The sequence below is a fragment of the Astyanax mexicanus genome, unplaced genomic scaffold (genome assembly GCF_023375975.1).
Source record: "Astyanax mexicanus isolate ESR-SI-001 unplaced genomic scaffold, AstMex3_surface scaffold_39, whole genome shotgun sequence".
Classification (NCBI taxonomy): domain Eukaryota; kingdom Metazoa; phylum Chordata; class Actinopteri; order Characiformes; family Acestrorhamphidae; genus Astyanax; species Astyanax mexicanus.
The window spans coordinates 492,501-520,000 of record NW_026040049.1 but is presented as its reverse complement, the minus strand read 5'-3'; the positions used below and the strand labels follow the sequence as shown (position 1 = coordinate 520,000).

Here is a 27,500-nt window from a genome sequence, read left to right as displayed (position 1 = left end):
AGGTCAATAGTGTGTGGGTCAGTAGTGTGGGTCAGTAGTGTTGGTCAGTAGTATTGGGTCAGTAGTATAGGTGAGTATAGGTCAGTAGTGTTGGTCAGTAGTATTGGGTCAGTAGTATAGGTGAGTGTGGGTCAGTAGTGTGGTCAGTAGTGTGGTCAGTAGTGTGGTCAGTAGTGTGTGGGTCAGTAGTGTGGTCAGTAGTGTTGGTCAGTAGTGTTGGTCAGTAGTGTTGGTCAGTAGTATTGGGTCAGTAGTATAGGTGAGTATAGGTCAGTAGTGTGTGGGTCAGTAGTGTGGTCAGTAGTGTGGTCAGTAGTGTTGGTCAGTAGTGTTGGTCAGTAGTGTTGGTCAGTAGTGTTGGTCAGTAGTGTTGGGTCAGTAGTATAGGTGAGTATAGGTCAGTAGTATGTGTGGGTCAGTAGTGTGGGTCAGTAGTGTGGTCAGTAGTGTGGTCAGTAGTGTGGTCAGTAGTGTTGGTCAGTAGTATTGGGTCAGTAGTATTGGGTCAGTAGTATAGGTGAGTATAGTTCAGTAGTGTGTTGTCAGTAGTGTGGTCAGTAGTGTGGTCAGTAGTGTGGTCAGTAGTGTGTGGGTCAGTAGTGTTGGTCAGTAGTGTGGTCAGTAGTGTTGGTCAGTAGTGTGGTCAGTAGTGTTGGTCAGTAGTGTGGGTCAGTAGTGTTGGTCAGTAGTATTGGGTCAGTAGTATAGGTGAGTATAGGTCAGTAGTGTGGGTCAGTAATGTTGGTCAGTAGTGTTGGTCAGTAGTGTGGTCAGTAGTGTGGGTCAGTAGTGTTGGTCAGTAGTGTTGGTCAGTAGTATTGGGTCAGTAGTATAGGTGAGTATAGGTCAGTAGTGTGGGTCAGTAATGTTGGTCAGTAGTGTGTGGGTCAGTAGTGTGGGTCAGTAGTGTGGGTCAGTAGTGTTGGTCAGTAGTGTTGGTCAGTAGTATTGGGTCAGTAGTATAGGTGAGTATAGGTCAATAGTGTGTGGGGCAGTAGTGTTGGTCAGTAGTGTTGGTCAGTAGTGTTGGTCAGTAGTATAGGTGAGTATAGGTCAGTAGTGTTGGTCAGTAGTATTGGGTCAGTAGTATAGGTGAGTATAGGTCAGTAGTGTTGGTCAGTAGTATTGGGTCAGTAGTATAGGTGAGTATAGGTCAGTAGTGTGTGGGTCAGTAGTGTGGGTCAGTAGTGTGGGTCAGTAGTGTGTGGGTCAGTAGTGTTGGTCAGTAGTATTGGGTCAGTAGTATAGGTGAGTATAGGTCAGTAGTGTGGGTCAGTAGTGTGTGGGTCAGTAGTGTATGGGTCAGTAGTGTGGGTCAGTAGTGTGGGTCAGTAGTGTTGGTCAGTAGTATTGGGTCAGTAGTATAGGTGAGTATAGGTCAGTAGTGTGGGTCAGTAATGTTGGTCAGTAGTGTGTGGGTCAGTAGTGTGGGTCAGTAGTGTGGGTCAGTAGTGTTGGTCAGTAGTGTTGGTCAGTAGTATTGGGTCAGTAGTATAGGTGAGTATAGGTCAATAGTGTGTGGGTCAGTAGTGTTGGTCAGTAGTGTTGGTCAGTAGTATAGGTGAGTATAGGTCAGTAGTGTTGGTCAGTAGTATTGGGTCAGTAGTATAGGTGAGTATAGGTCAGTAGTGTTGGTCAGTAGTATTGGGTCAGTAGTATAGGTGAGTGTGGGTCAGTAGTGTGGTCAGTAGTGTGGTCAGTAGTGTGGTCAGTAGTGTGTGGGTCAGTAGTGTGGTCAGTAGTGTTGGTCAGTAGTGTTGGTCAGTAGTGTTGGTCAGTAGTATTGGGTCAATAGTATAGGTGAGTATAGGTCAGTAGTGTGTGGGTCAGTAGTGTGGTCAGTAGTGTGGTCAGTACTGTTGGTCAGTAGTGTTGGTCAGTAGTGTTGGTCAGTAGTGTTGGGTCAGTAGTATAGGTGAGTATAGGTCAGTAGTATGTGTGGGTCAGTAGTGTGGGTCAGTAGTGTGGTCAGTAGTGTGGTCAGTAGTGTTGGTCAGTAGTATTGGGTCAGTAGTATTGGGTCAGTAGTATAGGTGAGTATAGTTCAGTAGTGTGTTGTCAGTAGTGTGGTCAGTAGTGTGGTCAGTAGTGTGGTCAGTAGTGTGTGGGTCAGTAGTGTTGGTCAGTAGTGTTGGTCAGTAGTGTGGTCAGTAGTGTTGGTCAGTAGTGTGGGTCAGTAGTGTTGGTCAGTAGTATTGGGTCAGTAGTATAGGTGAGTATAGGTCAGTAGTGTGGGTCAGTAATGTTGGTCAGTAGTGTTGGTCAGTAGTGTGGTCAGTAGTGTGGGTCAGTAGTGTTGGTCAGTAGTATTGGGTCAGTAGTATAGGTGAGTATAGGTCAATAGTGTGTGGGTCAGTAGTGTGGGTCAGTAGTGTGGTCAGTAGTGTTGGTCAGTAGTGTTGGTCAGTAGTGTTGGTCAGTAGTATAGGTGAGTATAGGTCAGTAGTGTTGGTCAGTAGTATTGGGTCAGTAGTATAGGTGAGTATAGGTCAGTAGTGTTGGTCAGTAGTATTGGGTCAGTAGTATAGGTGAGTGTGGGTCAGTAGTGTGGTCAGTAGTGTGGTCAGTAGTGTGTGGGTCAGTAGTGTGGTCAGTAGTGTTGGTCAGTAGTGTTGGTCAGTAGTGTTGGGTCAGTAGTATAGGAGAGTATAGGTCAGTAGTAGTGTGGTCAGTAGTGTTGGTCAGTAGTGTTGGTCAGTAGTATAGGTGAGTATAGGTCAGTAGTATGTGTGGGTCAGTAGTGTGGGTCAGTAGTGTGGGTCAGTAGTGTGGGTCAGTAGTGTGGTCAGTAGTGTGGTCAGTAGTGTTGGTCAGTAGTGTTGGTCAGTAGTGTTGGTCAGTAGTATTGGGTCAGTAGTATTGGGTCAGTAGTATAGGTGAGTATAGTTCAGTAGTGTGTTGTCAGTAGTGTTGGTCAGTAGTGTGGTCAGTAGTGTGGTCAGTAGTGTGGTCAGTAGTGTGTGGGTCAGTAGTGTTGGTCAGTAGTGTGGTCAGTAGTGTTGGTCAGTAGTGTTGGTCAGTAGTGTTGGTCAGTAGTATTGGGTCAGTAGTATTGGGTCAGTAGTATAGGTGAGTATAGTTCAGTAGTGTGGTCAGTAGTGTGTGGGTCAGTAGTGTTGGTCAGTAGTGTTGGTCAGTAGTGTTGGTCAGTAGTATTGGGTCAGTAGTATAGGTGAGTATAGTTCAGTATTGTGTTGTCAGTAGTGTTGGTCAGTCGTGTTGGTCAGTAGTGTTGGTCAGTAGTGTTGGTCAGTAGTGTTGGTCAGTAGTGTTGGTCAGTAGTATTGGGTCAGTAGTATAGGTGAGTATAGTTCAGTATTGTGTTGTCAGTAGTGTTGGTCAGTAGTGTTGGTCAGTAGTGTTGGTCAGTAGTGTTGGTCAGTAGTGTTGGTCAGTAGTATAGGTGAGTATAGGTCAGTAGTGTGGGTCAGTAGTGTGGGTCAGTAGTGTGGGTCAGTAGTGTTGGTCAGTAGTATAGGTGAGTATAGGTCAGTAGTATTTTTGGGTCAGTAGTGTGGTCAGTAGTGTGGTCAGTAGTGTGGTCAGTAGTGTTGGTCAGTAGTGTTGGTCAGTAGTATTGGGTCAGTAGTATTGGGTCAGTAGTATAGGTGAGTATAGTTCAGTAGTGTGTTGGTCAGTAGTGTTGGTCAGTAGTGTTGGTCAGTAGTGTGGTCAGTAGTGTGTGGGTCAGTAGTGTGTGGGTCAGTAGTGTGTGGGTCAGTAGTGTTGGTCAGTAGTGTTGGGTCAGTAGTATTGGGTCAGTAGTATAGGTGAGTATAGTTCAGTAGTGTGGTCAGTAGTGTGGTCAGTAGTGTGTGGGTCAGTAGTGTTGGTCAGTAGTGTGGTCAGTAGTGTTGGTCAGTAGTGTTGGTCAGTAGTAATGGGTCAGTAGTATAGGTGAGTATAGTTCAGTATTGTGTTGTCAGTAGTGTTGGTCAGTCATGTTGGTCAGTAGTGTTGGTCAGTAGTGTTGGTCAGTAGTGTTGGTCAGTAGTGTTGGTCAGTAGTATAGGTGAGTATAGGTCAGTAGTGTGGTCAGTAGTGTGGTCAGTAGTGTGGTCAGTAGTGTGGGTCAGTAGTGTTGGTCAGTAGTGTGGGTCAGTAGTGTGTTGTCAGTAGTGTTGGTCAGTAGTGTTGGTCAGTAGTATAGGTGAGTATAGGTCAGTAGTGTGGTCAGTAGTGTGGTCAGTAGTGTGGGTCAGTAGTGTTGGTCAGTAGTGTGGGTCAGTAGTGTTGGTCAGTAGTATTGGGTCAGTAGTATAGGTGAGTATAGGTCAGTAGTATGTGGGTCAGTAGTGTGGGTCAGTAGTGTGGGTCAGTAGTGTTGGTCAGTAGTGTTGGTCAGTAGTGTGGGTCAGTAGTGTTGGTCAGTAGTATTGGGTCAGTAGTATAGGTGAGTATAGGTCAGTAGTATGTGGGTCAGTAGTGTTGGTCAGTAGTGTGGGTCAGTAGTGTGGGTCAGTAGTGTGGGTCAGTAGTATAGGTGAGTATAGGTCAGTAGTATGTGTGTGTGTGGGATGGTGTGTGTAAGCAGTGTGGTCAGTATTGGGTCAGTAAATTCAGTTTGAGATATTCTGTGTTAAACAGTAATCTCAACATGATTTATATCATATATATCAAATCTAATGATATTAGTAATAATAATGATATTAGTAATAATAATGATATTAGTAATAATAATGATATTAGTAATAATAATAATAATAGTAATAATAGTAATAAGTGTAATGGTGGTTAGCTGTGTGTGGTTAGCGTGTAGCGCTGTGTTATTAGCGGATGCTAGCGCTCGAGTGGTTTATTATGCAGCTTCACTAAAGTGCTTTAATACATCAATCAGAGAGCAGCAGCTCCATCACCCCCCACCCCTCACCCCGGGGGGCTTTGTGTGGAGTATAATACCCCCCTCCACTCCGCCTCCAGGTTATGCTAAATCCCAGGTGTTCTCTGTTCCCCCGGTTCTCTTCAGTCTGGAGATAAATCTACCTGTATTTATCTGTTTATATGGGTCTGGGTCATAAATACAGACTAAACTGAGTTTCTAATTTCTGATTAATCGATTCTTAGAAAACATTTTTTCTAAATTAAAGAAATAAAGCTTAAAATATTTTATTTGGTAACGCCCGCTGTCTTCAGAGTTTTACACGAGATTTGGAAACCCCCTTTTTGATTAGTGAAATGAGACAAATCCAAGATTATTTGGTTAAAATAGTCAATTAATAACCAATATTAGCGTATTGTCTCAGCCTTTCATTAAAGCGACAGCCTGGTTTCTAGTCTAAAGCTTGTTCAGGGAGTTGGATTATTGAGATTTATAGAGTTGTTTATAAATTTGACCACCAGTGACGTCAGTTTACCTGAATTAATTGATTTTAAAGTAAATTTTAAATGTAATAATTCAGGTTTAAATTTTTAGAAGCTAAAATAATGTGAAATCTTCAGGAGGTCCTTCAGGTGGTACTTAGCCCTTAAGTGTGACTCTCTAGAACCCAGTAAAGAACCCTGAGAGTCGATTATGTTCCTGTAATTGATTTGAGTGAATCTGTAGAGTTCTAGACTCTAGTACTGTATTCAGTTCTAATGGACAATAAAGGATTAAAAACACTAGTCTTCTCTCAGTGGCGTCTGATCAGATTCAGCTAATCCAGCTCTCCCATTGGTCAGCACTGATAGAACTAAAGACCATCAGACTTAACACGTACAGAACTAATTCTGTTCTCCACCTCCTTTTTCTGGAGGTTCTAGATAGGCTGTCACTGTTTTTACTGTGGTTCTTTAGGATGTTTGAATCTAAGCTGTAGATTTTAGATAAGACCGTTCTGTTATTGCAGAACATTGTAGAACAGTTAAGCTGTTCCTGGCTTAGACCTCCAGTTTAGTTCAGCCTATCTAGAACCTACAGAAGAGCTAGAGTATCTGTCAGTTCTGCTGTTCCAGTCTCACCCTGAGGTTCTGAGGTTCTCTGGTTCTGTGGTTCTCTGCAGGAGGAGTGCCGGTTGCAGATGGAGGCTCTGAGGATCAGTCTGAATCAGATTCACGCTGCACAGCTGGAGCTGCTGAGAGAGAACCTGACTCAGCATACAGGTGAGCTTACCTGCTGGAGAGAGGGCGTGGCCACCTGATTAGGTAATTAGGTGATTAGAAAATGTGGCCAAAGCTGAGGAGAAGGTGTGGCCAAAAATGAGGCAAAGGTGAGGAGAAGGTAAGGAGAAAGGGGTGGCCAAAGGTGAATAGAAGGTGTGGCCACAGGTGAGGAGAGGGTGTGGCCAAAGGTGAGAACAAGGTGTGGCCACAGGTAAGGAGGCCAAAAATGAGGCAAATGTGTGGCCAAGGGTGAAGAGAGGGTGTGGCTATAGGTAAGAAGAAGCTGTGGGCACAGGTGAGGAGAAGGTGTGGCCAAAGGTGAGGAGAAGGTGTGGCCAAAGGTGAGGAGAGGGTGTGGCCAAAGGTGAATAGAAGGTTTGACCAGAGGTGAGAACAAGGTGTGGCCACAGGTAAGGAGAGGGTGTGGCCTCAGGTTTGGAGAAGGTATAAATTCTGAAAGTGTGTTAAGTTGTGGCTGCAGGTGAGGAGAGGGTGTGGCTGCAGGTGAGGAGAGGGTGTGGCTGCAGGTGAGGAGAGGGTGTGGCTTGTTGGTGGGTAGTTTTCTTACGCCCTTTTTTTTAAAATAATATTTGTAGTTGGAGATTAGAGTTCACCAGAGGAAGCTCTGCTAGAACACAGCGGTAAAAACAGGATTGGACCTGAAAAATAGACTTGAAATACTTTATAAAATATTAATTAATTAGAATATATGTGTGTCAGTCTGTTCCCAGTCTGTTCACACGATAAGATCAGGACGTATCTGTGGGTACAGGTGAGTGTGAGACAGGTAGCAGGTGAGGGGGGGGGGCAGCGTGTGGCACGGGGAGTTTGATCTATTATTAATGGAGCTGTGAAACGCGGGGGTGGGTGTGGAGCTCTGGGGGGGGGGGGGGGTCGCTGGTCTCTTATCTCAGTTTGAACATAAAGGCTCGTCTCTCTCGGAGCTCCGAGCTTCAGAGGACACTCTTCACCGCGTCCCGCGGGATCATTGATCCTAATGCGTCAGTTTTGTCTCTTTCAGTCTCCGGAGATGTCCCCGAGTCCTGCAGGGTTAGGGACGGCGTCTCTGAGGAGCTCAGTTCACTGGATCAGGTGAGGAGTGACGCTAATCGTTTCTGTTTTGGATCAGAAGGAATAAGAACAGATGATTTCTGCGGCGCTGACTGTATTAATACCAGTAATAAACAGAACCCGCCCACTCTTCTCACACATGCATATGGATCTGCTGTACTGTGTGGGTTTACCGTATGTGATCGGCTACATATGCTTCCTCTGTGTGTCCAGATGGTGTGTGATGATCAGACGGCGAGGAGTGAAGACGTCCACGCCGCCGCCGCGCCCCGCCTCCATTACCGTAAATATACTACATATACTCTGATCCTGCCTGTTTATTTACTGTAAATACTGTTACAGGCTGATCTGAGGCGGTATGATTATACTGACGTATACGCTGATGTGTCTGATATATCATCTCCCAAGACCCTGTTTCTAAAGAATGCTGCACTGACCTGTGGGATATGTGACCGGTGCCTCCTGCACTGAATGTGTTCCCACGGACAATTCTAAACACTGGCCTCGTCCCACATCACTACCATTCTCATAACATAATCACATAATTACAGCTGGCCTCGTCCTGCATCAACCCCGATCTTGTCCTCCATCACCCCTTTCACCCCCTAGCCACCTCGTCCCGCTTGACCACTCAGCAACTTGTCTCGCATCGCATTCACCCCCCGGTCGACCTCGCCCCGCATCATCCCCCGGTCGGCCATCTCCCGCTTCACCCCCCGGTCGACCTCGCCCCACTTCACCCCCCGGGCAACCTCGCCCCGCTTCACCCCCGGTCGACCTCGCCCCGCTTCACCCCCCGGGCAACCTCGCCTCGCATCATCCCCCGGTCGGCCATCTCCCGCTTCACCCCCCGGCCGACCTTGCCCCGCATCACCCCCCGATGACCTCGCCCGGTATCACCCCTTAGCGACCTCGTCCCACTTCACCCCCCAGCGTCACCCTCCGGTGACCTCGTCCGGCTTCACCCACTAGCGATCTCCTCCCACATCAGGGCGGCGCGGTGGGTAGCACTTCCGCCTGACAGCAAGACGGCCTGGGTTCGATTCCCGGCTGGGGCGACCCGGGTCTTTCTGTGTGGAGTTTGCACGTTCTCCCCGTGTCTGCGTGGGTTTCCTCCGGGTTCTCCGGTTTCCTCCCACAGTCCAAAGACGGCACGTTCAGGCTAATTGGAACTTGATTGAAATTGCCCCTTAGGTGTGAGTGTGTGAGTGAATGTGTCTGTGTGTTTGTCTGTGTCTGTCTGCCTTGCAATGGCTTAGATCGTAGAACCTTGTGATTAGACAGTACCTTTCCTGCCGCGAAATAGCCGACGAGCTGATGTGGCGTTAAACTCGACTACCCAACCCAACCCTCCCACATCACCCCCCGGTCGGCCTCCTCCCGCATCACCCCTCGGTCGGCCTCCTCCCGCATCACCCCCTGGTCGGCCTCGCCCGGTATCACCCCTCAGTGACCTCATCCCGCTTCACCCCTCGGAGTCACCCCCGGCTGGCCGCGTCCCGCACCACCCCTTGTCCTCATTGGTAGATCCATTGATCTTTTAAGCCCCTTTCACTGAACGGTTCTGTTTTCCCAATTATGTTTAGCTAAGCGTGGTGAGAAAAACGAGCTCTGCCCAGTTTGTAAGTGTTCCGTTCTGAATCAGGTTTATGTGGAAAAGCCACTAAATCTGTTCCCCTCTGTACTCAGAACCGCTGAGCTCTGCAGTGTAAAAGTGGTTAATGTGACGTGTTCTCGGTGTTCTCTCTGTACAGAGCTGCCGGAGGGGGAAGGCAATCACTCTCCTGGTCAGAAGCTGGATAAGATGCTGAGGCTGGAGTTCCAGGAGCAGCAGGAGCTTCAGGAGCAGCAGCACCAGCAGGAGATCCAGCGCCTGAGGAGTTACTACACCCAACAGGCCCAGGAGACGGAGGAGCGCTACCGGACCGAGGTCATCCTGCTGGAGAACCGACTGCAGGAACTGACTGGAGCCGACGCCGTCTACAGGTACGACTACAGTCACAAGAACAAACACTGTGGAGCACTCTGTAGTGTTTATAAAATTACTGCAGTAGCTGGAACACCTGGTAGACAGGAGGTGTGTGTGGCAGGTGGCAGGTGGCAGGTAGAGGTTTCTCTGGTTGAATTATTAAAGCTGCGGGTCGGTTTGGGTCAGTGGGCTGAAGCAGTAGAATCAGTTTACAGTTCAGCACAGTTATAAACCCGGTTCTGAAATATTCTGCATTATGTGGTGTTTGCTGCCCCCTACAGGATAACAGGAGCAGTTACAGTTCACTTTGATGTGTGTTGATTTAATTTTTTTTATTATTATAATGTTTGTGTGTATAAATTGTGTGTGTGTGTGTGTGTGTAATGTGTGTGTGTGTGTTTCTGTTCCAGTATCCCGGCTGTACCGCTGCCAGGCCAGCAGGGGGCAGAGCTGCAGCAGGTCAGTGTGAGCTTTTCTGACCTTAATATCTACACACATGGAGTGTGTGTGTGTGTGTGTGTGTGTGTGTGTGTGTAGCCTTTAGCTATTAGCTGCCCCAGATCTCATCATCACTGAGAAAGCGAGGGACGTTAATAGAAAAGTAGAGGGAGAGAGAGAGAGAGAAAAAAAGAGAAACATTAACCTTAAAAAGAGAGTGAGAGAGAGAGAGAGAGAGAGAGGTAAACATAGGGGGGCGTGTGTGAGTGTATCTGAGTGTGCGAGAATGTGTGTGTGTGTGTGCGTGCGTGTGTGCAAGTCGAGCATGTGTGTGTGTGTGTGTGTGTGAGTGTGTGTGTGTGTGAGCGAGACCCTGCGTGTGTGTGTGTGTGTGTGTGTGTGTGTGTGTGAGCGAGACCCTGTGTGTGTGTGTGTGTGTGTGTGTGTGTGTGTGTGTGTGTGTGTGTGTGTGTGTGAGTGTGTGTGTGAGCGAGACCCTGTGTGTGTGTGTGTGTGTGCGTGTGTGTGTGTGTGTGTGTGTGTGTGAGATGATGGCTGCAGCTTCAGAGCAGCGTGAAACCCCGATCACACACACATGAGTGAACCCCTCTCTCTCTCTCTCCGTCACTCTCTCACCCATTCACTCCCTCGCTCGCCCACCTCACTCCTCCTCTTTTTCTCCCGCTCACACTCCTCCTCTCCCCTCACTGTGAGGAGAATAACAGAGAGAGAGAGAGTGATGGAGAGAGAGAGAGAGGAAGAAGAGAAGGGGAGGATTCTGAAGATGTGTGGGAGAGCAGGTAGGATAGAGGGATGAGGCTGATTAAAGTGATAGTTAATCTACTTACCTTATCTTCCTCCACCTCAGTTTTACATTAGAATGCTAATGTTGCTAATGTGTAATTAAAGCTTAATAGGCTAATATAGCTAATAATTAATGCAATCTTATACCCAAATAATTAACACTGAAATCATGAAGCTAATGCAAATGATAACTGAAAGTGGTAATTGGTATTCTTTTATTATAAGCTTCTATTGCTGGTTAGCTACATTAGCCTCCTAGCTGCAATGCTAATTGGTGGGTATAAACATTCTTTACTTGTTAGCTATATTAGCCTTCTAGCTTCAATGCTAGTTGGTGTTCTTTCATTTTAAGCCTCTATTGCTGGTTAGCTACATTAGCCTCCTAGCTGCAATGCTAATTGGTTTGATATAAGCTTCTATTGCTGGTTAGCTACATTAGCCTCCTAGCTGCAATGTAATTGGTGGGTATAAACATTCTTTACTTGTTAGCTATATTAGCCTTCTAGCTTCAATGCTAGTTGGTATTCTTTCATTATAAGCCTCTATTGCTGGTTAGCTACATTAGCCTCATAGCTGCGGTGCTAATTGGTGGGGTATACTCTATCATTACTTCTTCGTTAGCCTCTCAGCTACAATGCTAATTCCTGACTTACTGTATATGTTGGTTGGGGGATCTGGTGGGTCTGAGGGTCAAACTATCACTTTATGTGAGTCAGGAGAGAGGGGGAGGGGCTACAGTGGATGAGTGTAGAGGAGAAGAGCTGGAGTATAAAGAACTCATTCACTCACTAACTAAACCTTTCTCTCTCTCTCTCTCTTTCTCTCTCTCTATCCCTGTCTCTCTCTGTATCTCTCTCTCTCTCTCTCTCTCTCTCTCTCTCCTGCAGCTAGATGAGTTGGATGGAGGGAGGAGAGTGAGGGAGGGAGGGGCGAGAGACACTGAGGATCTGCAGAGGCAGAGAGAGGAGGACATCGCTAAGGTAAATTAAAATATATATATTAATTTATTTTTATTTTAAAACTGTTACTATTGTTTTATTGATTATAATAATGTTTGTTACATTTCTGTTGTATTTTCACTGTTAAACCCGTCCTGCAGTAGATTTCTATCTATCGTTCACACTCCAGATCGTTCGGCCTGATTTGTGTAATTCGTAATCGTAAAATTAACGTAGATACATTGTAGCATCTACCTATCAACACCTGTACAATTGCATCACCATGACAACCACCATGACTCACCAACCACCTGGAAACGAGTCCTGTTCGATCTAAGCAGTTTAACACAAAGATATATTAAGATGTAAAAGATAAATGATAAGATAAAGGTGCAGAACTCCAGCTGTTAAACATGGGGGTGGGTGCATCAGGCTGTGGCACAGGGAGCATTTTAACTGGTAGGCGGAATATTGGATTCTTAGAGACCCATCAAACATCTCTCAACCTATGAACAGCTGAAGTTGAAAAGAGGCGGAGCCTGCACTGCAGGATAAACTTACCTCAACATCCACAATGCACTGCTTCAGGAGGATCATGGGACGGTTCTGCCCTGATTATTACACTGACCTGAACACCATCCCACACCTGTGGACAGACCTCAAACACTCAGAACCTCAGAGAAGCTCTCAGGCTAAGTGTGGGTTCTGATTGGTTGGGCTCCTCTGCAGGTGATCGTGCAGATGTCTGTGGAGTTCGCTCAGCAGACGGAACGGGCTCGGCTCGGCCGGCGACAGCAGCCGGACCCCGAGCGAGAGCGACTGCAGGAGGAGCTCAGAGAGAGAGACCAGGAGCTCCTGCTGCTCAGAAACAAGCTGGAGGTTATGGAGGTGAGTCACAGAACAAACGCTTACCCTCACGCTGGACCAGAACCAGACCTGATACTGACCTGGTTTAAATATAGACCCGAACCCGCCCTAGTGGGGTGCAGCGTAGGTACCCAGCTACGTGTAGGGTACGGCATAGCTACCTGGCTACATGTAGAGTATAGTGTAGGTACCCGGCTACATGTAGTGTGCGGTCTAGGCTCCCTGGCTTCATGTACAGTAAGGTCTAGATACCCGGCTATGTATAGGGTACGGCATAGGTACCCAGCTACATGTGGAGTACGGTGTAGGTACCAGGCTACCTGTAGGGTACGGTGTAGGTGCCCGGCTTCGTCTAGGGTGCGGCATAGGTACCTGGCTTCATGTAGAGGAAGGGCTAGGTACTCGGTAACATGTAGAGTATGGTGTAGGTACCCGGCTACATGTAAGGTATGCATAGCTGGAGGTTCTGGAGGTGAGTCACAGAACAAACGCTTACCCTCACACTGGACCAGAACCGGTCCTGACCTGGTTTAACTATAGTCCAAACCCACCCTAGTGGGGTGCGCCGTAGGTACCCAGCTATGTGTAGAGTGCAGCCTAGGTACCCGGCTATGTGTAGGGTGCGGCGTAGGTACCAGGCTATGTGTAGGTACCCAGCTACCTGTAGGGTGTGATGTAGGTACCTGACTACATGTAGAGTATGGTGTAGGTACCCGGCTTCATGTACAGTACGGATAAGCACCCGGCTATGTCTATGGTGCAGCAGAGGTACCGGGCTACATGTAGGGTGCAGCGTAGGTACCCTGCTACAGATACAGTGGGAGGAGGTTGGGTTGAGGGGGTGTGGTACTTGTGGTACTCGTGCTGGTGGTAGGACGGGGGTATGTGGGGGGGTGTGTAGGGGGGTATATGGGGGGATATTTGGTGCCAGGCTGTTTTTGGGACTGATTGTACGTAGATGAAGAAGCTCTTCAGAACAGCCAGTTCAGTTTATCAGAAGCGCTCTCGGCTCTTCACTACAGAGCGGCTTTCATCAGATCACACTCGCGCACACTCTCGCTCGCGCGCACACTCACACACACACAGACAAAGATGAAGCTGGAGATTATACTCTAATCTTAGCTGCCTCATGTGTGTATTGAGTGCAGAACAGCGCCCCCTGTCTAAGAGTGTTACTCTTATCTGATCTGTCAGCCCCGTCTTTAGCCTGGCTTTCATTCTGCATGTACTGCTTCAGTGCACTCTCGCGCACACTCTCACTTATCTGAGCACTAATTCGTCCACTGTCTTCCCCTCTCAGAAGTCCACACTTGACTGCTGGGTAAAGCAGCTGAAAGTAGGACAGTACAGTCAGAGCGAGGGTTCTGTGTCAAATCCTTACAGTACAGGACAGTAGACACAGTTACTCCAATAAAAGCAGAGTAATCTCTTTTTTTAATAGTGTTAATACTTTAGGAACTGTGAAAGAGCAGGTGTCCCACTACTTTAGCTTGAATGGTGCTGTGGGTCATCATGTGTTCTAGGTATCTACAGGTGGGTCTTGAGGTGGAACAGTTTGAGAACCTCTAGCGTAGAGCAGTGGTGTCCAGCCATGTTCCTAGAGATACACCTTCCTGCAGAACTTCCAATAAATACAAACAATTGATCTGACTTCACTTAAGAACCTCCACAAACAGCAGCCGATTAGCCGAGTTAGGGTCTAGAGCTGCAGGTGAAGGTGGATCTCCAGGACAAGGTGGCTACTTTTGTAGAGTTTAGACTAATACACACAACTGAATCCACAGCAGGACGAAGAAGAACCTCCTGAAGATCCGCAGAGACATTCGAACACCAGGCAGACTGGACGACACCACGATGACAGTGAAGCAAATACAAGAGTTATTGGAGATTCTCAGGGTGAATGTTCTGGACAAAAACATGGAAAAGTTTCTAGAAAAGATAATAGAGAAGGTACTGATGAACATGAAGAATTGTCTGATCACAACCTTAGAAAAGATTCTGGCTATTATGGAAAATGTCCTAGAAAAGATTACAAAGAAGATTCTGTCAAAGATCAAAAAGGTTCTAGAGGAGATCTTGCAGAAGATTATGAAGAAGGTTCTGGGCAAAACCAGCAAAAGCATTCTGGAGGAGATTGCAAAGAAACTTTTGGAAAAGATCATGGAGGAGGTTCTGCAGATCATAAAGAATGTGACAAAGACAATTCTGAAGAAGATCACAGATGTTCCATCAAATCTGGATCAGATCCTGGAGAAGATGATCACAAGGAAAGGCATGCAGGACAGTACAGAGTTACAGAAGCTGAATACCAAACACAGTACGGAGGACATGCTCAAAAAAGTTCTTCAGGACATGCACAAGAAGGCTCTGTAGGACATGCCCAAGAAGATCCTGCAGGACATGCCCAAATAGATCCTGCAGGACATGCCCAAAGAGGTTCTGCAGGACATGCTCAAGAAGGTTCTGCAGGACATGCCCAAGAAGATTCTGCAGGATATTCCCAAGAAGGTTCTGCAGGACATGCTCAACAAGGTTCTGCAGGACATGCACAAGAAGATTCTGCAGGACATGCCGAAGATGGTTCTGCAGGACATGCCGAAGATGGTTCTGCAGGACATGCCGAAGATGGTTCTGCAGGACATGCACAAGAAGGTTCTGCAGGACATGCCCAAGAAGGTTCTGCAGGACATGCCCAAGAAGGTTCTGCAGGACATGCACAAGAAGATTCTGCAGGACATTCCGAAGATGGTTCTGCAGGACATGCCCAAGAAGGTTCTGCAGGACTTGCACAACAAGGTTCTGCAGGACATGCCGAAGATGGTTCTGCAGGACATGCACAAGAAGGTTCTGCAGTAGAAGACTGGGAAGATTCTGTCGATTGTTGTGGAGAATATCACAGAGAAGGCCGTGACGACTCTACTGGGAGTGATGTTGATGGAAACAGTCTTGGTAACGGTGATGGAGACGATGGTAACAGCAGTGACGATGGTGAAGATGATGGTGATGATGATGGTGATGAAGATGGTGAAGATGATGAAGGTAACAGCAGTGATGAAGGTGATGAAGGTGCAGATGAAGCTCAGGCCCTGTTGGCTCAGCTAGAGTATGAACTCGCCCTGCAAGCTGAGGAACATGCTCAGGTTCTGGAGGAGCTCCGATCTTCTCATGTTCTTCAGCTGGAGAACCACAGAGACCACCTGACCCAGCTGACCTCCCACATTCACACCCTGTCCACACAGCTGGAGGAGGTACTCTATCCCCTGCTGTAGCTCAAGTAGAGGTAGACCCCCAGAACACCCTAGACCCACCTCAACGTCTAGAAACCGCAGCCAGAGAAGATCATATGGGGAAGAGTAAGAACGCCGGTCCAGGACTGTTCTTACTCTTCAGGTTTACATATGATCATCAGGTGTGTGTCTGTGTGGGAGTGAGTGTAAACGCTGGAGGTGGGATGGCGTATGTTCCTCACGTAGGCACACCTGCAGATAGACAGGACTAAGAGAAGGCAGGTCGACAGGTAGAGAGTTCTGAGGATCACCTGTAAGAAGACCTCGGCAGGTTGAGAGGTTTGCTGGTAGATTGGACAAAAATTCTTCAGGGAGACCTACCTTCAATCTTCAGGCCAGTAGGCCTGCGAGTTGACTAATGCCTCCTTGTTACGTGGATCAACAGGACAGTTCTGCAGGTTGAGAGTTCTGAAGGTGAAAATGTCTCCAGGTTAGGTTTATCTGCTGTTGGACCGTTCTGAAGGTAGATGGTTCTGCAAATAGACAGGTCTGAAGGTTAGGTGGATCGACGGTTGGACAGTTCTGAAGGTAGATGGTTCTGCAAATAGACAGGTCTGAAGGTTAGGTGGATCGACGGTTGGACAGTTCTGAAGGTAGATGGTTCTGCAAATAGACAGGTCTGAAGGTTAGGTGGATCGACGGTTGAACAGTTCTGGAGGTTGAGAGTTCTGAAAGTAAAAAGGTCTCCAGGTTAGGCATATCTGCTTGTGGACACTTCTGGAAGTAGACAGGTCAGGAGGTAGATAGGTCTGGAAATAGACAGGTCTGCAGTTTAGGTGGATCTGTGGTAGGACAGTTGTGGAAGAACACATCTGGAGGTTGACGGTTCTGTAGATTGACAGGTCTGCAGGTAGACAGGTCTGCAGGTAGGGAGGTAGATGAAGATGGAGATCTGCAGGTAAAAAGGTCTGCAGGTTGACCGGTCTACAAGTAGACACTTCTAGGGGATAAGAATTTTGCAAGTAGACAGTGCTGGAGGTAAAGTGGATCTGCAGTAGGAGAGTTGTGGAAGGAGACAGTTCTGTAGGTTGACAGTTTTGCAGTTAGAGGGCTCTGGAGGTAGGGAGTTCTGGGGGTAGGGAGTTGTGGAGGTAGACAGGTCTGCAGGTAGACAGGTCTGCAGAAGATCAGCAGGTAAGGAGGTAGACAGGTAGATGGAGAGAGTGTGTGTTGTGTGTTTATTAGTGACCCTGCTCTACACTCTACGCTACGCAGTTCGGCTATACTGTATGTCTGAGTGCATCACCTGTGTTTGTCCAGCAGGGGGAGGCAGAGCAGAAGGAAGAGGAGGAGGAAGAAGAGCAGAACCAAAGACAGAAGATAAACCGTCCCAGCATGCAAAGCAGCTGCACACAGACCGACACGGTAACACTCACATATCACCTACAGTGTGTGTGTAGAGTGTGTGTGTGTGTGTCGGTGTGTTTTTAATGAGATATAATATGTAAAGGATTCCCTTGAAGAAAAATTTGACTGTGAACACAAAAGACTACAGAGTATCTCTCCCTCTCTCTCTATCTCATTCTGTTTCTCTCTCTCTCTCTCTGCATCTCTCTCTCTGTCTCTCTCTCTCTCTCTCTCTCTTCATCTCTCTCTCTCATTCTGTCTGTCTCTCTCTCTCTGCATCTCTCTCTCTCTCTGTCTCTCTCTTTCTGCAGCTCTCTCTCTCTCTCTCTCTGCATCTCTCTCTCTGTCTCTCTCTCTCTCTCTTCATCTCTCTCTCTATCTCATTCTGTTTCTCTCTCTCTCTCTGCATCTCTCTCTCTCTCTCTCTCAGTTCAGTTCAGTTCAGAGGTGCTTTATTAGCATGAATGTAATTACATACACTATTGCCAAAGCAATTAATAATACAAGTAAACAGACGTTATAAAAAAAAAAAAATAATAAAATAATAATAATAATAATAATAATAAAAAAAATACTAATAATAACAAAAATAAAATACATAAATAAATCTACAGATTAGAGAGAAAGAAAGAAAGAAAAAAAAAACAGTAATATTAAAAAGGTTGAGTTATTAATAAAGAAAATAAGTAAAAGTAGTAATAAAGCATGTTAAAGTTAGATTAATAGAAGTAAAAGAGGTAACATTAATATATTAATATCAATATAACATATTACAGATATAAGTACAGATATTAGTGATTGGTGGACGGTCTCACTGGTTGTCTCTCAGGTTGTGACAGGCTGTAATGTATTGGGCAGCGAGTGTGATCAGCTCTCTGCTCTCTCCCAGTATGTAGGGCAGTTTGTGTGTATTAGTGCAGTGTAGGAACTCGGGGGCGACGCTGCTAAATTTCCTATAGTATAAACTCCTGATGGAGTGGTATTTTGGACACTCTGTGAGGAAGTGCAGCTCTGTCTCCACCACTGCCAGCTCACAGTGAGAGCACAGTCTGGCCTCTCTGGGTGTCCAGTTCTGCCTGCGCCGGCCGGTCTCCACGGCCAGGCTGTGCTCACTGAGTCTGTACATGCTCAACATCTTTCTCAGTTTTCTATCTTTAATTTCTGTCAGGTAATCTGCCAGAGTGTATTCTCGGTTCAGAGCCGAATAGCACTGCAGTCTGTGCTGCTGTTTTACTGTCTCAGTCCAGTGTGTGATGTATTTCTGTTTTTGTTGGGTAATAATTTGGTTGGGTTTAATGTTTTGGGCGAGTGTGTAGTGGGGCTGGGTGGTGTGTGTTAGGTCAGTGAGATTCAGGATCAGCTGGGTTAGGGGACTCCTCTGGATGTTCAGCTCTTGGCAGGTCAGTGCTTTATAGTGGAGTGAGTGGGGGTCACTAGATTTAATGTGCTTCCAGAAGTTTATGGCTCTTTTTTGAATGTTAATTATTAGAGGGTACTGTCCTAATTCTGCTCTGCAGGCCGTGTTCGGGGTCTTCCTCTGCACACTGAGGAGATTCCTGCAGAACTCTGTGTGCAGAGTTTCAACTGGGTGTTTGTCCCAGTTTAAAAAATCATTTTGAGTGAGGGGTCCCCAAACCTCACTACCATACAATGCAATGGGTTCTATTATTGATTTAAATAATTTTAGCCAGATTTTAATGGGAATTTCAAATTTAACAGATTTTTTAATGGCAAAAATAGCTCTTCTCGCTTTTTCTTTGAGCTCCTTCACAGCCAAGCCAAAACTTCCAGTACAACTGAATGTTATACCCAAATATGTGTATGTTTTAGTATATTCAATATTTGTGTTATTAATTTTAAAATTTAAATTCCCCTGACTTTTTGTCCCTTTTTGAAACACCATGATTTTGTTTTTTTGGTGGTTTATTTTCAAAGCCCATGTGTGACAAAAGTCCTCCAGCATTTCGAGACTTTGTTGTAGTCCCTCTCTCGTAGGGGACAGTAAAACGAGGTCGTCTGCATAAAGAAGACATTTGACCTCGGTGTCACCCAAAGTAAGACCAGGTATATTACTGGATTGATCCAATTTTTCTGCCAATTCATTAATATATAAATTAAACAGAGTGGGGCTCAGACTACAGCCTTGTCTTACTCCTCGTGACTGTGGAAAGAAGTCTGTTCTGAGCTTTTCAATTTTAACTGCACATTTACTTTGTGAGTACATCGATTTAATTACATCATATGTTCTCCCCCCAACACCGTTCTCAATAAGTTTATAAAATAATCCGGTATGCCAAATTGAGTCAAAAGCTTTCTGGAAATCCACAAAGCAGGTAAAGATTTTGTGTTTATTTTGAGTTACATGTTTATCAATGAGCGTGTGGAGGGTGAAAATGTGGTCTGATGTTCTGTGGTTTGGTAAAAAGCCAATTTGATTTTTACTCAGAACGTCATGTTCTATTAGAAATTGTGTAATTCTGCTGTTCAGGATGCTGCAGAATATCTTACCTAGGTTACTACTTACACAAATTCCTCTGTAATTGTTTGGGTTAAATTTATCTCCGGTTTTGAAAATAGGGGTTATGAGTCCTTCATTCCACGTAGTTGGGAAGTGGCCGACATTTAAAATAAAATAAAAATAAAAAATTAAAATAAAATTAAATAGTATAGCATCTCTCTCTCTCTCTTCATCTCTCTCTCTCATTCTGTCTGTCTCTCTCTCTCTGCATCTCTCTCTCTCTCTGTCTCTCTCTTTCTGCAGCTCTCTCTCTCTCTCTGCATCTCTCTCTCTGCATCTCTCTCTCTCTCATTCTGTCTGTCTCTCTCTCTCTGCATCTCTCTCTCTCTCTCTCTCTCTCTCTCTCTTCATCTCTCTCTCTATCTCATTCTGTTTCTCTCTCTCTCTCTCTGCATCTCTCTCTCTGCATCTCTCTCTCTCTTCATCTCTCTCTCTCTCATTCTGTCTGTCTCTCTCTCTCTGCATCTCTCTCTCTGTCTCTCTCTCTCTCTTCATCTCTCTCTCTCTCATTCTGTCTGTCTCTCTCTCTCTCTGCATCTCTCTCTCTCTCTGTCTCTCTCTCTTTCTGCAGCTCTCTCTCTGTCTCTCTCTCTCTCTCTCTTCATCTCTATCACACTGTCTCACTCTATCCCTTGTTATTCACTTTGAACACCAGGAGGTGGAGCCTGTCTCCACAGCAGCCAATAAACACGGGTGCACCTGTTGCTATAGCAGCAAGGCGAGGCTATGAACAGAGCTCTGTGTGCAAATTTGACTGAGTGTTTGTTTATACACTGTGTGTGCGGTAGAGACTCTGGGACAGTGCTGGAGTTCAGTGTGTGTGTGTGATGTGCGGTAGAGACTCTGGGACAGTGCTGGAGTTCAGTGTGTGTGTGTGATGTGCGTTAGAGACTCTGGGACAGTGCTGGAGTTCAGTGTGTGTGTGTGATGTGCGGTAGAGACTCTGGGACAGTGCTGGAGTTCAGTGTGTGTGTGTGATGTGCGGTAGAGACTCTGGGACAGTGCTGGAGTTCAGTGTGTGTGTGTGATGTGCGGTAGAGACTCTGGGACAGTGCTGGAGTTCAGTGTGTGTGTGTGATGTGCGGTAGAGACTCTGGGACAGTGCTGGAGTTCAGTGTGTGTGTGTGATGTGCGTTAGAGACTCTGGGACAGTGCTCAGTGTGTGTGTGTGTGCGGTAGAGACTCTGGGACAGTGCTCAGTGTGTGTGTGTGATGTGCGGTAGAGACTCTGGGACAGTGCTCAGTGTGTGTGTGTGATGTGCGGTAGAGACTCTGGGACAGTGCTCAGTGAGTGTGTGTGCGGTAGAGACTCTGGGACAGTGCTTAGTGTGTGTTTGTGTGTGTGCGGTAGAGACTCTGGGACAGTGCTCAGTGTGTGTGTGTGGTAGAGACTCTGGGACAGGGATCAGTGTGTGTTGTGTGCTGTAGAGACTCTGGGACAGTGCTCAGTGTGTGTGTGATGTGCGGTAGAGACTCTGGGACAGTGCTCAGTGTGTGTGTGCGGTAGAGACTCTGGGACAGTGCTCAGTGTGTGTGTGTGATAGAGACTCTGGGACAGTGCTGGAGTTAAGTGTGTGTGTGTGTGGTAGAGACTCTGGGACAGGGATCAGTGTGTGTTGTGTGCGGTGGAGACTCTGGGACAGTGATCAGTGTGTGCAGTAGAGACTGTGGGACAGTGATCAGTGTGTGCGGTAAGGACTCTGGGACATTGATCAGTGTGTGCGGTAGGGACTCTGGGACAGTGATCAGTGTGTGTGTAGTAGAGACTCTGAGACAGTGATCAGTGTGTGTGGTGTGCGGTAGAGACAGTGATCAGTGTGTGCGGTAGAGACTCTGGGACAGAGATCAGTGTGTGTGTAGTAGAGACTCTGGGACAGTGATCAGTGTGTGTGGTGTGCGGTAGAGACTCTGGGACAGTGATCAGTGTGTGTTGTGTGTGGTAGAGACTGTGGGACAGTGATCAGTGTGTGCGCTAGGGACTCTGGGACATTGATCAGTGTGTGCGGTAGAGACTCTGGGACAGAGATCAGTGTGTGTGTAGTAGAGACTCTGGGACAGTGATCAGTGTGTGTGGTGTGCGGTAGAGACAGTGATCAGTGTGTGCGGTAGAGACTCTGGGACAGTGATCAGTGTGTGCGGTAGAGACTCTGGGACAGTGATCAGTGTGTGCGGTAGAGACTCTGGGAGAGTGATCAGTGTGTGCGGGTGAAATGACGGGGTTCCTGTCTGTGTTGTCCCTGTTACCCGTCCCTCAGCTGCAGGACAGAGAAGAGGCGGATGAGGAGAGGGACAAGGTAAAGGAGATGAAGGAGGATGTGATGTCACAGCTGTCTTCACAAGACATGGAGTCTTCCTCTGATTACATCACAACCGAAAGGTGAGTCAATAACTACCTCACCATTACATCATAAAACAGCAGAGGCAGTGACTTCATTAACGAGGTTTAAACTGGACCAGGATCAGGACACATCTAGAGTTCAAGACAAAGACTAAGACCAAGACCAGGACATTTCTGGTCTGACTGAGAACCAGAACTTTAAGTAGTATAGTCCAAGATAACTACTAAGACCAAGACCAGGACATTTCTGGTCTGAGTCAGGATAAAGACTTTCAGTGGTAGAGTCCAAGACGAAGACCTGGACCAGGACACATCTGGACTTAATCAGGACCAAAACATTCAGTAGTAAAGTCCAAGACAAAGACCAATACATGTCTGGTCTAATTCAGAACCAGAACTTTCAGTAGTACCGTCCAAAACAAAGACTAAGACCAAGACCAGGATGTGTCTGGTCTGACTCAGGACCAGAACTTTTAGTAGTAGAGTCCAAGACAAAGACCAGGACACGTCTGGTCTGAGTCAGGACCAGAACTTTCAGTAGTAGAGTCCAAGACAAAGACTAAGACCAAGACCAGGACGTGTCTGGTCCGAGTCAGGACCAGAACTTTTAGTAGTAGAGTCCAAGAAAAAGAACAAGACCAGGGCATTTCTGGTCTAAGTCAAAACCAGAACTATAAGTAGTAGAGTCAAAGACAAGGACCAATAGACATCTGGTCCAAGTCAGAACCAGAACTTTCAGTATTAGAGTCCAAAAGAAAGAACAAGACAAAAGACCAGGACATGTCTGGTCTGAGTCAGGACCAAGACTTTCAGTAGTATAGTCCAAGAAAAAAGACTTAGACCAGGAAATTTCTGGTCTGATTCAGAACCAGAACTTTAAGTAGTAGAGTTCAAAACAATGACTAGGACCAAGACCAGGACACCTATGGTCTGAGTCACGACCAGAACTTTCAGTAGTAGAGCCCAAGACAAAGACCAAGATCAAGACCAGGACACATCTGGTCTGAGTCAGGACCAAGACTTTCAGTAGTAGCGTGACCATGACAAAGATCAAGACTAGTACTGAAAGTTCTGCTCCTGAATCGGAACAGACATGTCCTGGTCTTGGTCTTAGTTTTTGTCTTGAACTCTGCTACTTGACTCAGACCAGACATGTCCTGATCTTTGGTCCTGGACTCTAGTACTGAAAGTTCTGGTGTAGAGGACCACAATCCTTAGTGCTTTATTGTGTTTTAACACTAAAACACCTTTAAGGTAAATATGGTTGTTTTTGATTCGCTCTGTGTAGGAATCTCCTGAAGAAAGCCAATGAAAAACTGCGTCAGGTTCTAGTTGATGTATTAAAGACCACAGCTGCAACCGAGGAGACGATTGGTCGCCATGTAGAGGCACTACTAGAAACATCCAGCAGAGAGCAGCAGTCTACTTCCAGAGGTACTTCACCACTTTTATACTGTACGACATCAATAAACACTCCTATACACTAGAATAGGAGATATTAGTATATAAACACCCTTAATAAACACTCCTGTACACTAGAATAGGAGATATTAATCTATAAACACCATCAATAAACACTCTTATATACTAAAATAAGAGATATTAGTATATAAACACCCTCAATAAACACTCCTATACACTATAATAGGAGGTATTATCTATAAACACCCTTTATAAACACTCCTATACGTTAGAATAGGAAACATTAGCCTATAAACACGCTCAATAAACACTCCTATACACTAAAATAAGAGATATTAGTATATAAACACCCTTAATAAACACTCCTATACACTAGAATATGTGTTTATGGTGTATATAAAAACAAGTACACACCTCTACACTGTGTGACATTTATTATGACCTTTATTTGTAACTTGCAGGACTGCATTACTGAACTCACTCAAACACACTCTGTCTCACACACACACATTTATACACACACTGTTTAGTGTTTAATTTGAGTAGACACTTTGGATCTGTCAATAAAATAATTGTAAATAAGTAATAATAATGTAATAATAGGGAAAACAGAAAGTGAAGGACGGTAAATGAGAAGGTAAAGGTGAAGTGCGGGGGACGGTAGATAAATATAGGTGAAGGTAGGTGAGTATATGAAGGTGAGGGACAGGGGACGGTAGAAGAAGGTAAGGGACAGGGGACGGTAGGGGACAGGGGACAGTAGATGTAGGTGAAGGTGAGGGATGGAGAACAGTAAATAAGTAGATGTAGGTAAAGGTGAGGGACAGGGGACGGTAGATGAAGGTGAAGGTAAGTGACAGGGGACGGTAGGGGACTGGGGACAGTAGATGTAGGTGAAGGTGAGGGACGGGGGGACAGTAGGTGAAGGTAGGCGTAGTGTTCCTGTGCTGAATGGGGACAGCGTTCAGAAGGAGACACCCTGTAGAATAATCTCAGGGTAATATGGCGTAACTGATTGTCCTCCAGAACCGGAACAGCGACGGATCCGGTCGGACCGGTTCTGAACCGCTGACCTGTTTAACCACCATTATCCCCATTAACACCTGTCTCCTGCGCGTCATGTGACCGTAATCAGGTGTTTACACTGCGGGAGTGCTTCTATATACACACACAAACCCTGCTCAAATATTATTATACATTATTATAACTAAACACTGGCCACTTTATCAGAAACACCTCCCTTCTGCTTTCACTCATTGTGCTCATGATCTCCATCACTGGTTTCCTGTTATTTTATTATTTTACTAATAAACTACTAATGTTAAATGATTAAATTCATATTTAAATTTTATACATTATTTTTCCAGACTTTTCCTCTGAGAGTTTCCACGGCAGCGAGACGACAGCGGCGGACGACGCGAGTGTGTTTTCCGCGGAGACGGAGACGGACGAAGGACTGGAGCTCTCACAGATGATGCTCGGCGTCGGTCTTCAGTCGGAGGGGGCGGAGCTTCAGCTGGAGAGGGAGGAGTATCTGAGCAGCATCAGCTCCAGACTGCAGAGCGCTGTGGAGAAACTGCTGTTCACCATCACAGAGACCACCAGCCAGGTACGACCAATCCCGTACTGACCCACACCATCCAACCCCGTACCAATCACCCTGTACCAATCAACTCTGTACCAACAACCCCGTCCCGTCCAACCCCGTCCCGTCCAACCCCGTCCCGTCCAACCCCGTCCCGTCCAACCCCGTCCTGACCAACCCCGTACCTACCAACCTTGTCCCGACCAACCCCGTCCCGACCAACCCCGTCCCGTCCAACCCCATACCAACCAACCCCGTCCCGACCAACCCCATACCAACCAACCCCGTCCCGACCAATCCTGTCCTGACCAACCCCGTCGCGACCAATCCCGTACCAACCAACCCTCTACCATCCAACCCCGTCCCCTCCAGCTCTGCACTGTCCATTCCCGTCCTGTCCAGCTTTGTCCTGTCCGTATCCACCAGCCGCTTGCTGTGAAGCCGTGTACAGAGCAGTTCTGTGCTCACCTGTATTGACTGGATTGGATGGATTTGAGCCGCAGTGGGCGGAGCTTGTGCTGTTTTAATCTGTTACTGTGTTTCTTTATTGGTTGTTTGGTGGTTGTGTTGTTTATCAGTGGGCGGAGTCAGTTCTGTCTATAAATACAGGGGGATTTGCATAGGACCTTGTTTTCGTGACTGCAGCATCCAGTCCCTGTGTGTGTGTGTGTGTGTAGTGTGTGTGTAGTGTGTGTGTATGTATTGTGTGTATGTATTGTGTGTGTGTGTGTATGTGTGTGTTTGTGTGTATAATATGTGTGTATAGTGTGTATAGTGTGTGTGTGTGTATAGTGTGTATAGTGTGTGTGTTTGTGTGTATAATATGTGTGTATAGTGTGTGTGTGTGTGTGTGTAATGTGTGTGTAATGTGTGTGTAATGTGTGTGTGTGTGTGTATAGTGTGTGTGTGTATATAGTGTGTGTGTGTGTATATAGTGTGTGTGTGTGTATATAGTGTGTGTGTGTGTATAGTGTGTGTGTGTGTGTATAGTGTGTGTGTGTGTGTGTATGTATAGTATGTGTGTGTGTGTGTGTATAGTGTGTGTGTGTATATAATGTGTGTGTATGTGTGTGTATGTGTGTGTGTGTATATAATGTGTGTGTATAGTGTGTGTATGTGTATATAATGTGTGTGTATATAATGTGTGTAGAGTGTGTGTATGTGTGTGTGTGTATATAATGTGTGTAGAGTGTGTGTATGTGTGTGTGTGTGTATATAATGTGTGTGTAGAGTGTGTGTATGTGTGTGTGTGTATATAATGTGTGTGTATGTGTGTGTATGTGTGTGTGTGTATATAATGTGTGTGTATATAATGTGTGTAGAGTGTGTGTGTGTGTGTGTATGTATAGTATGTGTGTGTGTGTGTGTATGTGTGTGTGTGTGTATATAATGTGTGTGTATAGTGTGTGTATGTGTGTGTGTGTGTGTATATAATGTGTGTAGAGTGTGTGTATGTATGTGTGTGTGTGTATATAATGTGTGTGTATGTGTGTTTGTGTGTATATAATGTGTGTGTATAGTGTGTGTGTGTGTATATAATGTGTGTGTATGTGTGTGTGTGTATATAATGTGTGTGTATGTGTGTGTATGTGTGTGTGTGTATATAATGTGTGTGTATAGTGTGTGTGTGTATATAATGTGTGTGTATGTGTGTGTGTGTATATAATGTGTGTGTATAGTGTGTGTGTGTATATAATGTGTGTGTATAGTGTGTGTGTGTATATAATGTGTGTGTATAGTGTGTGTGTATATATAATGTGTGTGTATAGTGTGTGTGTATATATAATGTGTGTGTATAGTGTGTGTGTGTATATAATGTGTGTGTATAGTGTGTGTATGTGTGTGTGTGTGTGTGTATATAATGTGTGTGTATAGTGTGTGTGTGTATATAATGTGTGTGTATAGTGTGTGTGTATATATAATGTGTGTGTATAGTGTGTGTATGTGTGTGTGTATATAATGTGTGTGTAGAGTGTGTGTATGTGTATGTGTATATAATGTGTGTATGTGTATATAATGTGTGTGTATGTGTGTGTGTATATAATGTGTGTGTAGAGTGTGTGTATGTGTATGTGTATATAATGTGTGTATGTGTATATAATGTGTGTATAGTGTGTGTGTATATATAATGTGTGTGTAGAGTGTGTGTATGTGTGTGTGTGTATATAATGTGTGTGTAGAGTGTGTGTATGTGTGTGTGTGTATATAATGTGTGTGTAGAGTGTGTATATAATGTGTGTGTGTGTGTGTGTGTGTGTATAGTGTGTGTGTATAGTGTGTGTGTGTGTGTGTGTGTGTGTATAGTGTGTGTGTATAGTGTGTGTGTGTGTGTGTGTGTGTATATAATGTGTGTGTGTGTGTGTGTGTGTGTGTATAGTGTGTGTGTATAGTGTGTGTGTATAGTGTGTGTGTGTGTGTGTGTGTGTATAGTGTGTGTGTGTGTGTGTGTGTATAGTGTGTGTGTATAGTGTGTGTGTGTGTGTATAGTGTGTGTGTGTGTGTGTGTGTGTGTGTGTATAGTGTGTGTGTATAGTGTGTGTGTATAGTGTGTGTGTGTGTGTGTGTGTATAGTGTGTGTGTGTGTGTGTGTATATAATGTGTGTATATAATGTGTGTGTATAGTGTGTATAGTGTGTGTGTGTGTGTATAGTGTGTGTGTGTATAGTGTGTGTGTGTAGAGTGTGTGTGTGTGTATAGTGTGTGTGTGTGTATAGTGTGTGTGTGTAGAGTGTGTGTGTGTGTGTATAGTGTGTGTGTGTGTGTGTGTGTGTGTGTGTGTATAGTGTGTGTGTGTGTGTGTGTGTGTGTGTGTATAGTGTGTGTGTGTATAGTGTG

The 27,500-nt window shown here is 45.8% G+C and overlaps 1 protein-coding gene across 1 annotated transcript in view; it reads left to right on the top strand.

The window, feature by feature from the left end:
• Positions 1–27,500, top strand: part of akap9 (A kinase (PRKA) anchor protein 9) — a 142,231-nt gene that overhangs the window by 61,974 nt on the left and 52,757 nt on the right. The window contains exons 12-22 of the mRNA XM_049473550.1: positions 5,982–6,081; positions 7,103–7,173; positions 7,366–7,435; positions 8,907–9,138; positions 9,532–9,580; positions 11,251–11,343; positions 12,031–12,189; positions 16,716–16,820; positions 21,576–21,697; positions 22,947–23,092; positions 24,448–24,689. Coding sequence (XP_049329507.1) covers positions 5,982–6,081; positions 7,103–7,173; positions 7,366–7,435; positions 8,907–9,138; positions 9,532–9,580; positions 11,251–11,343; positions 12,031–12,189; positions 16,716–16,820; positions 21,576–21,697; positions 22,947–23,092; positions 24,448–24,689 — 1,389 coding nt within the window. The remainder of the gene's footprint in view (positions 1–5,981; positions 6,082–7,102; positions 7,174–7,365; positions 7,436–8,906; positions 9,139–9,531; positions 9,581–11,250; positions 11,344–12,030; positions 12,190–16,715; positions 16,821–21,575; positions 21,698–22,946; positions 23,093–24,447; positions 24,690–27,500) is intronic.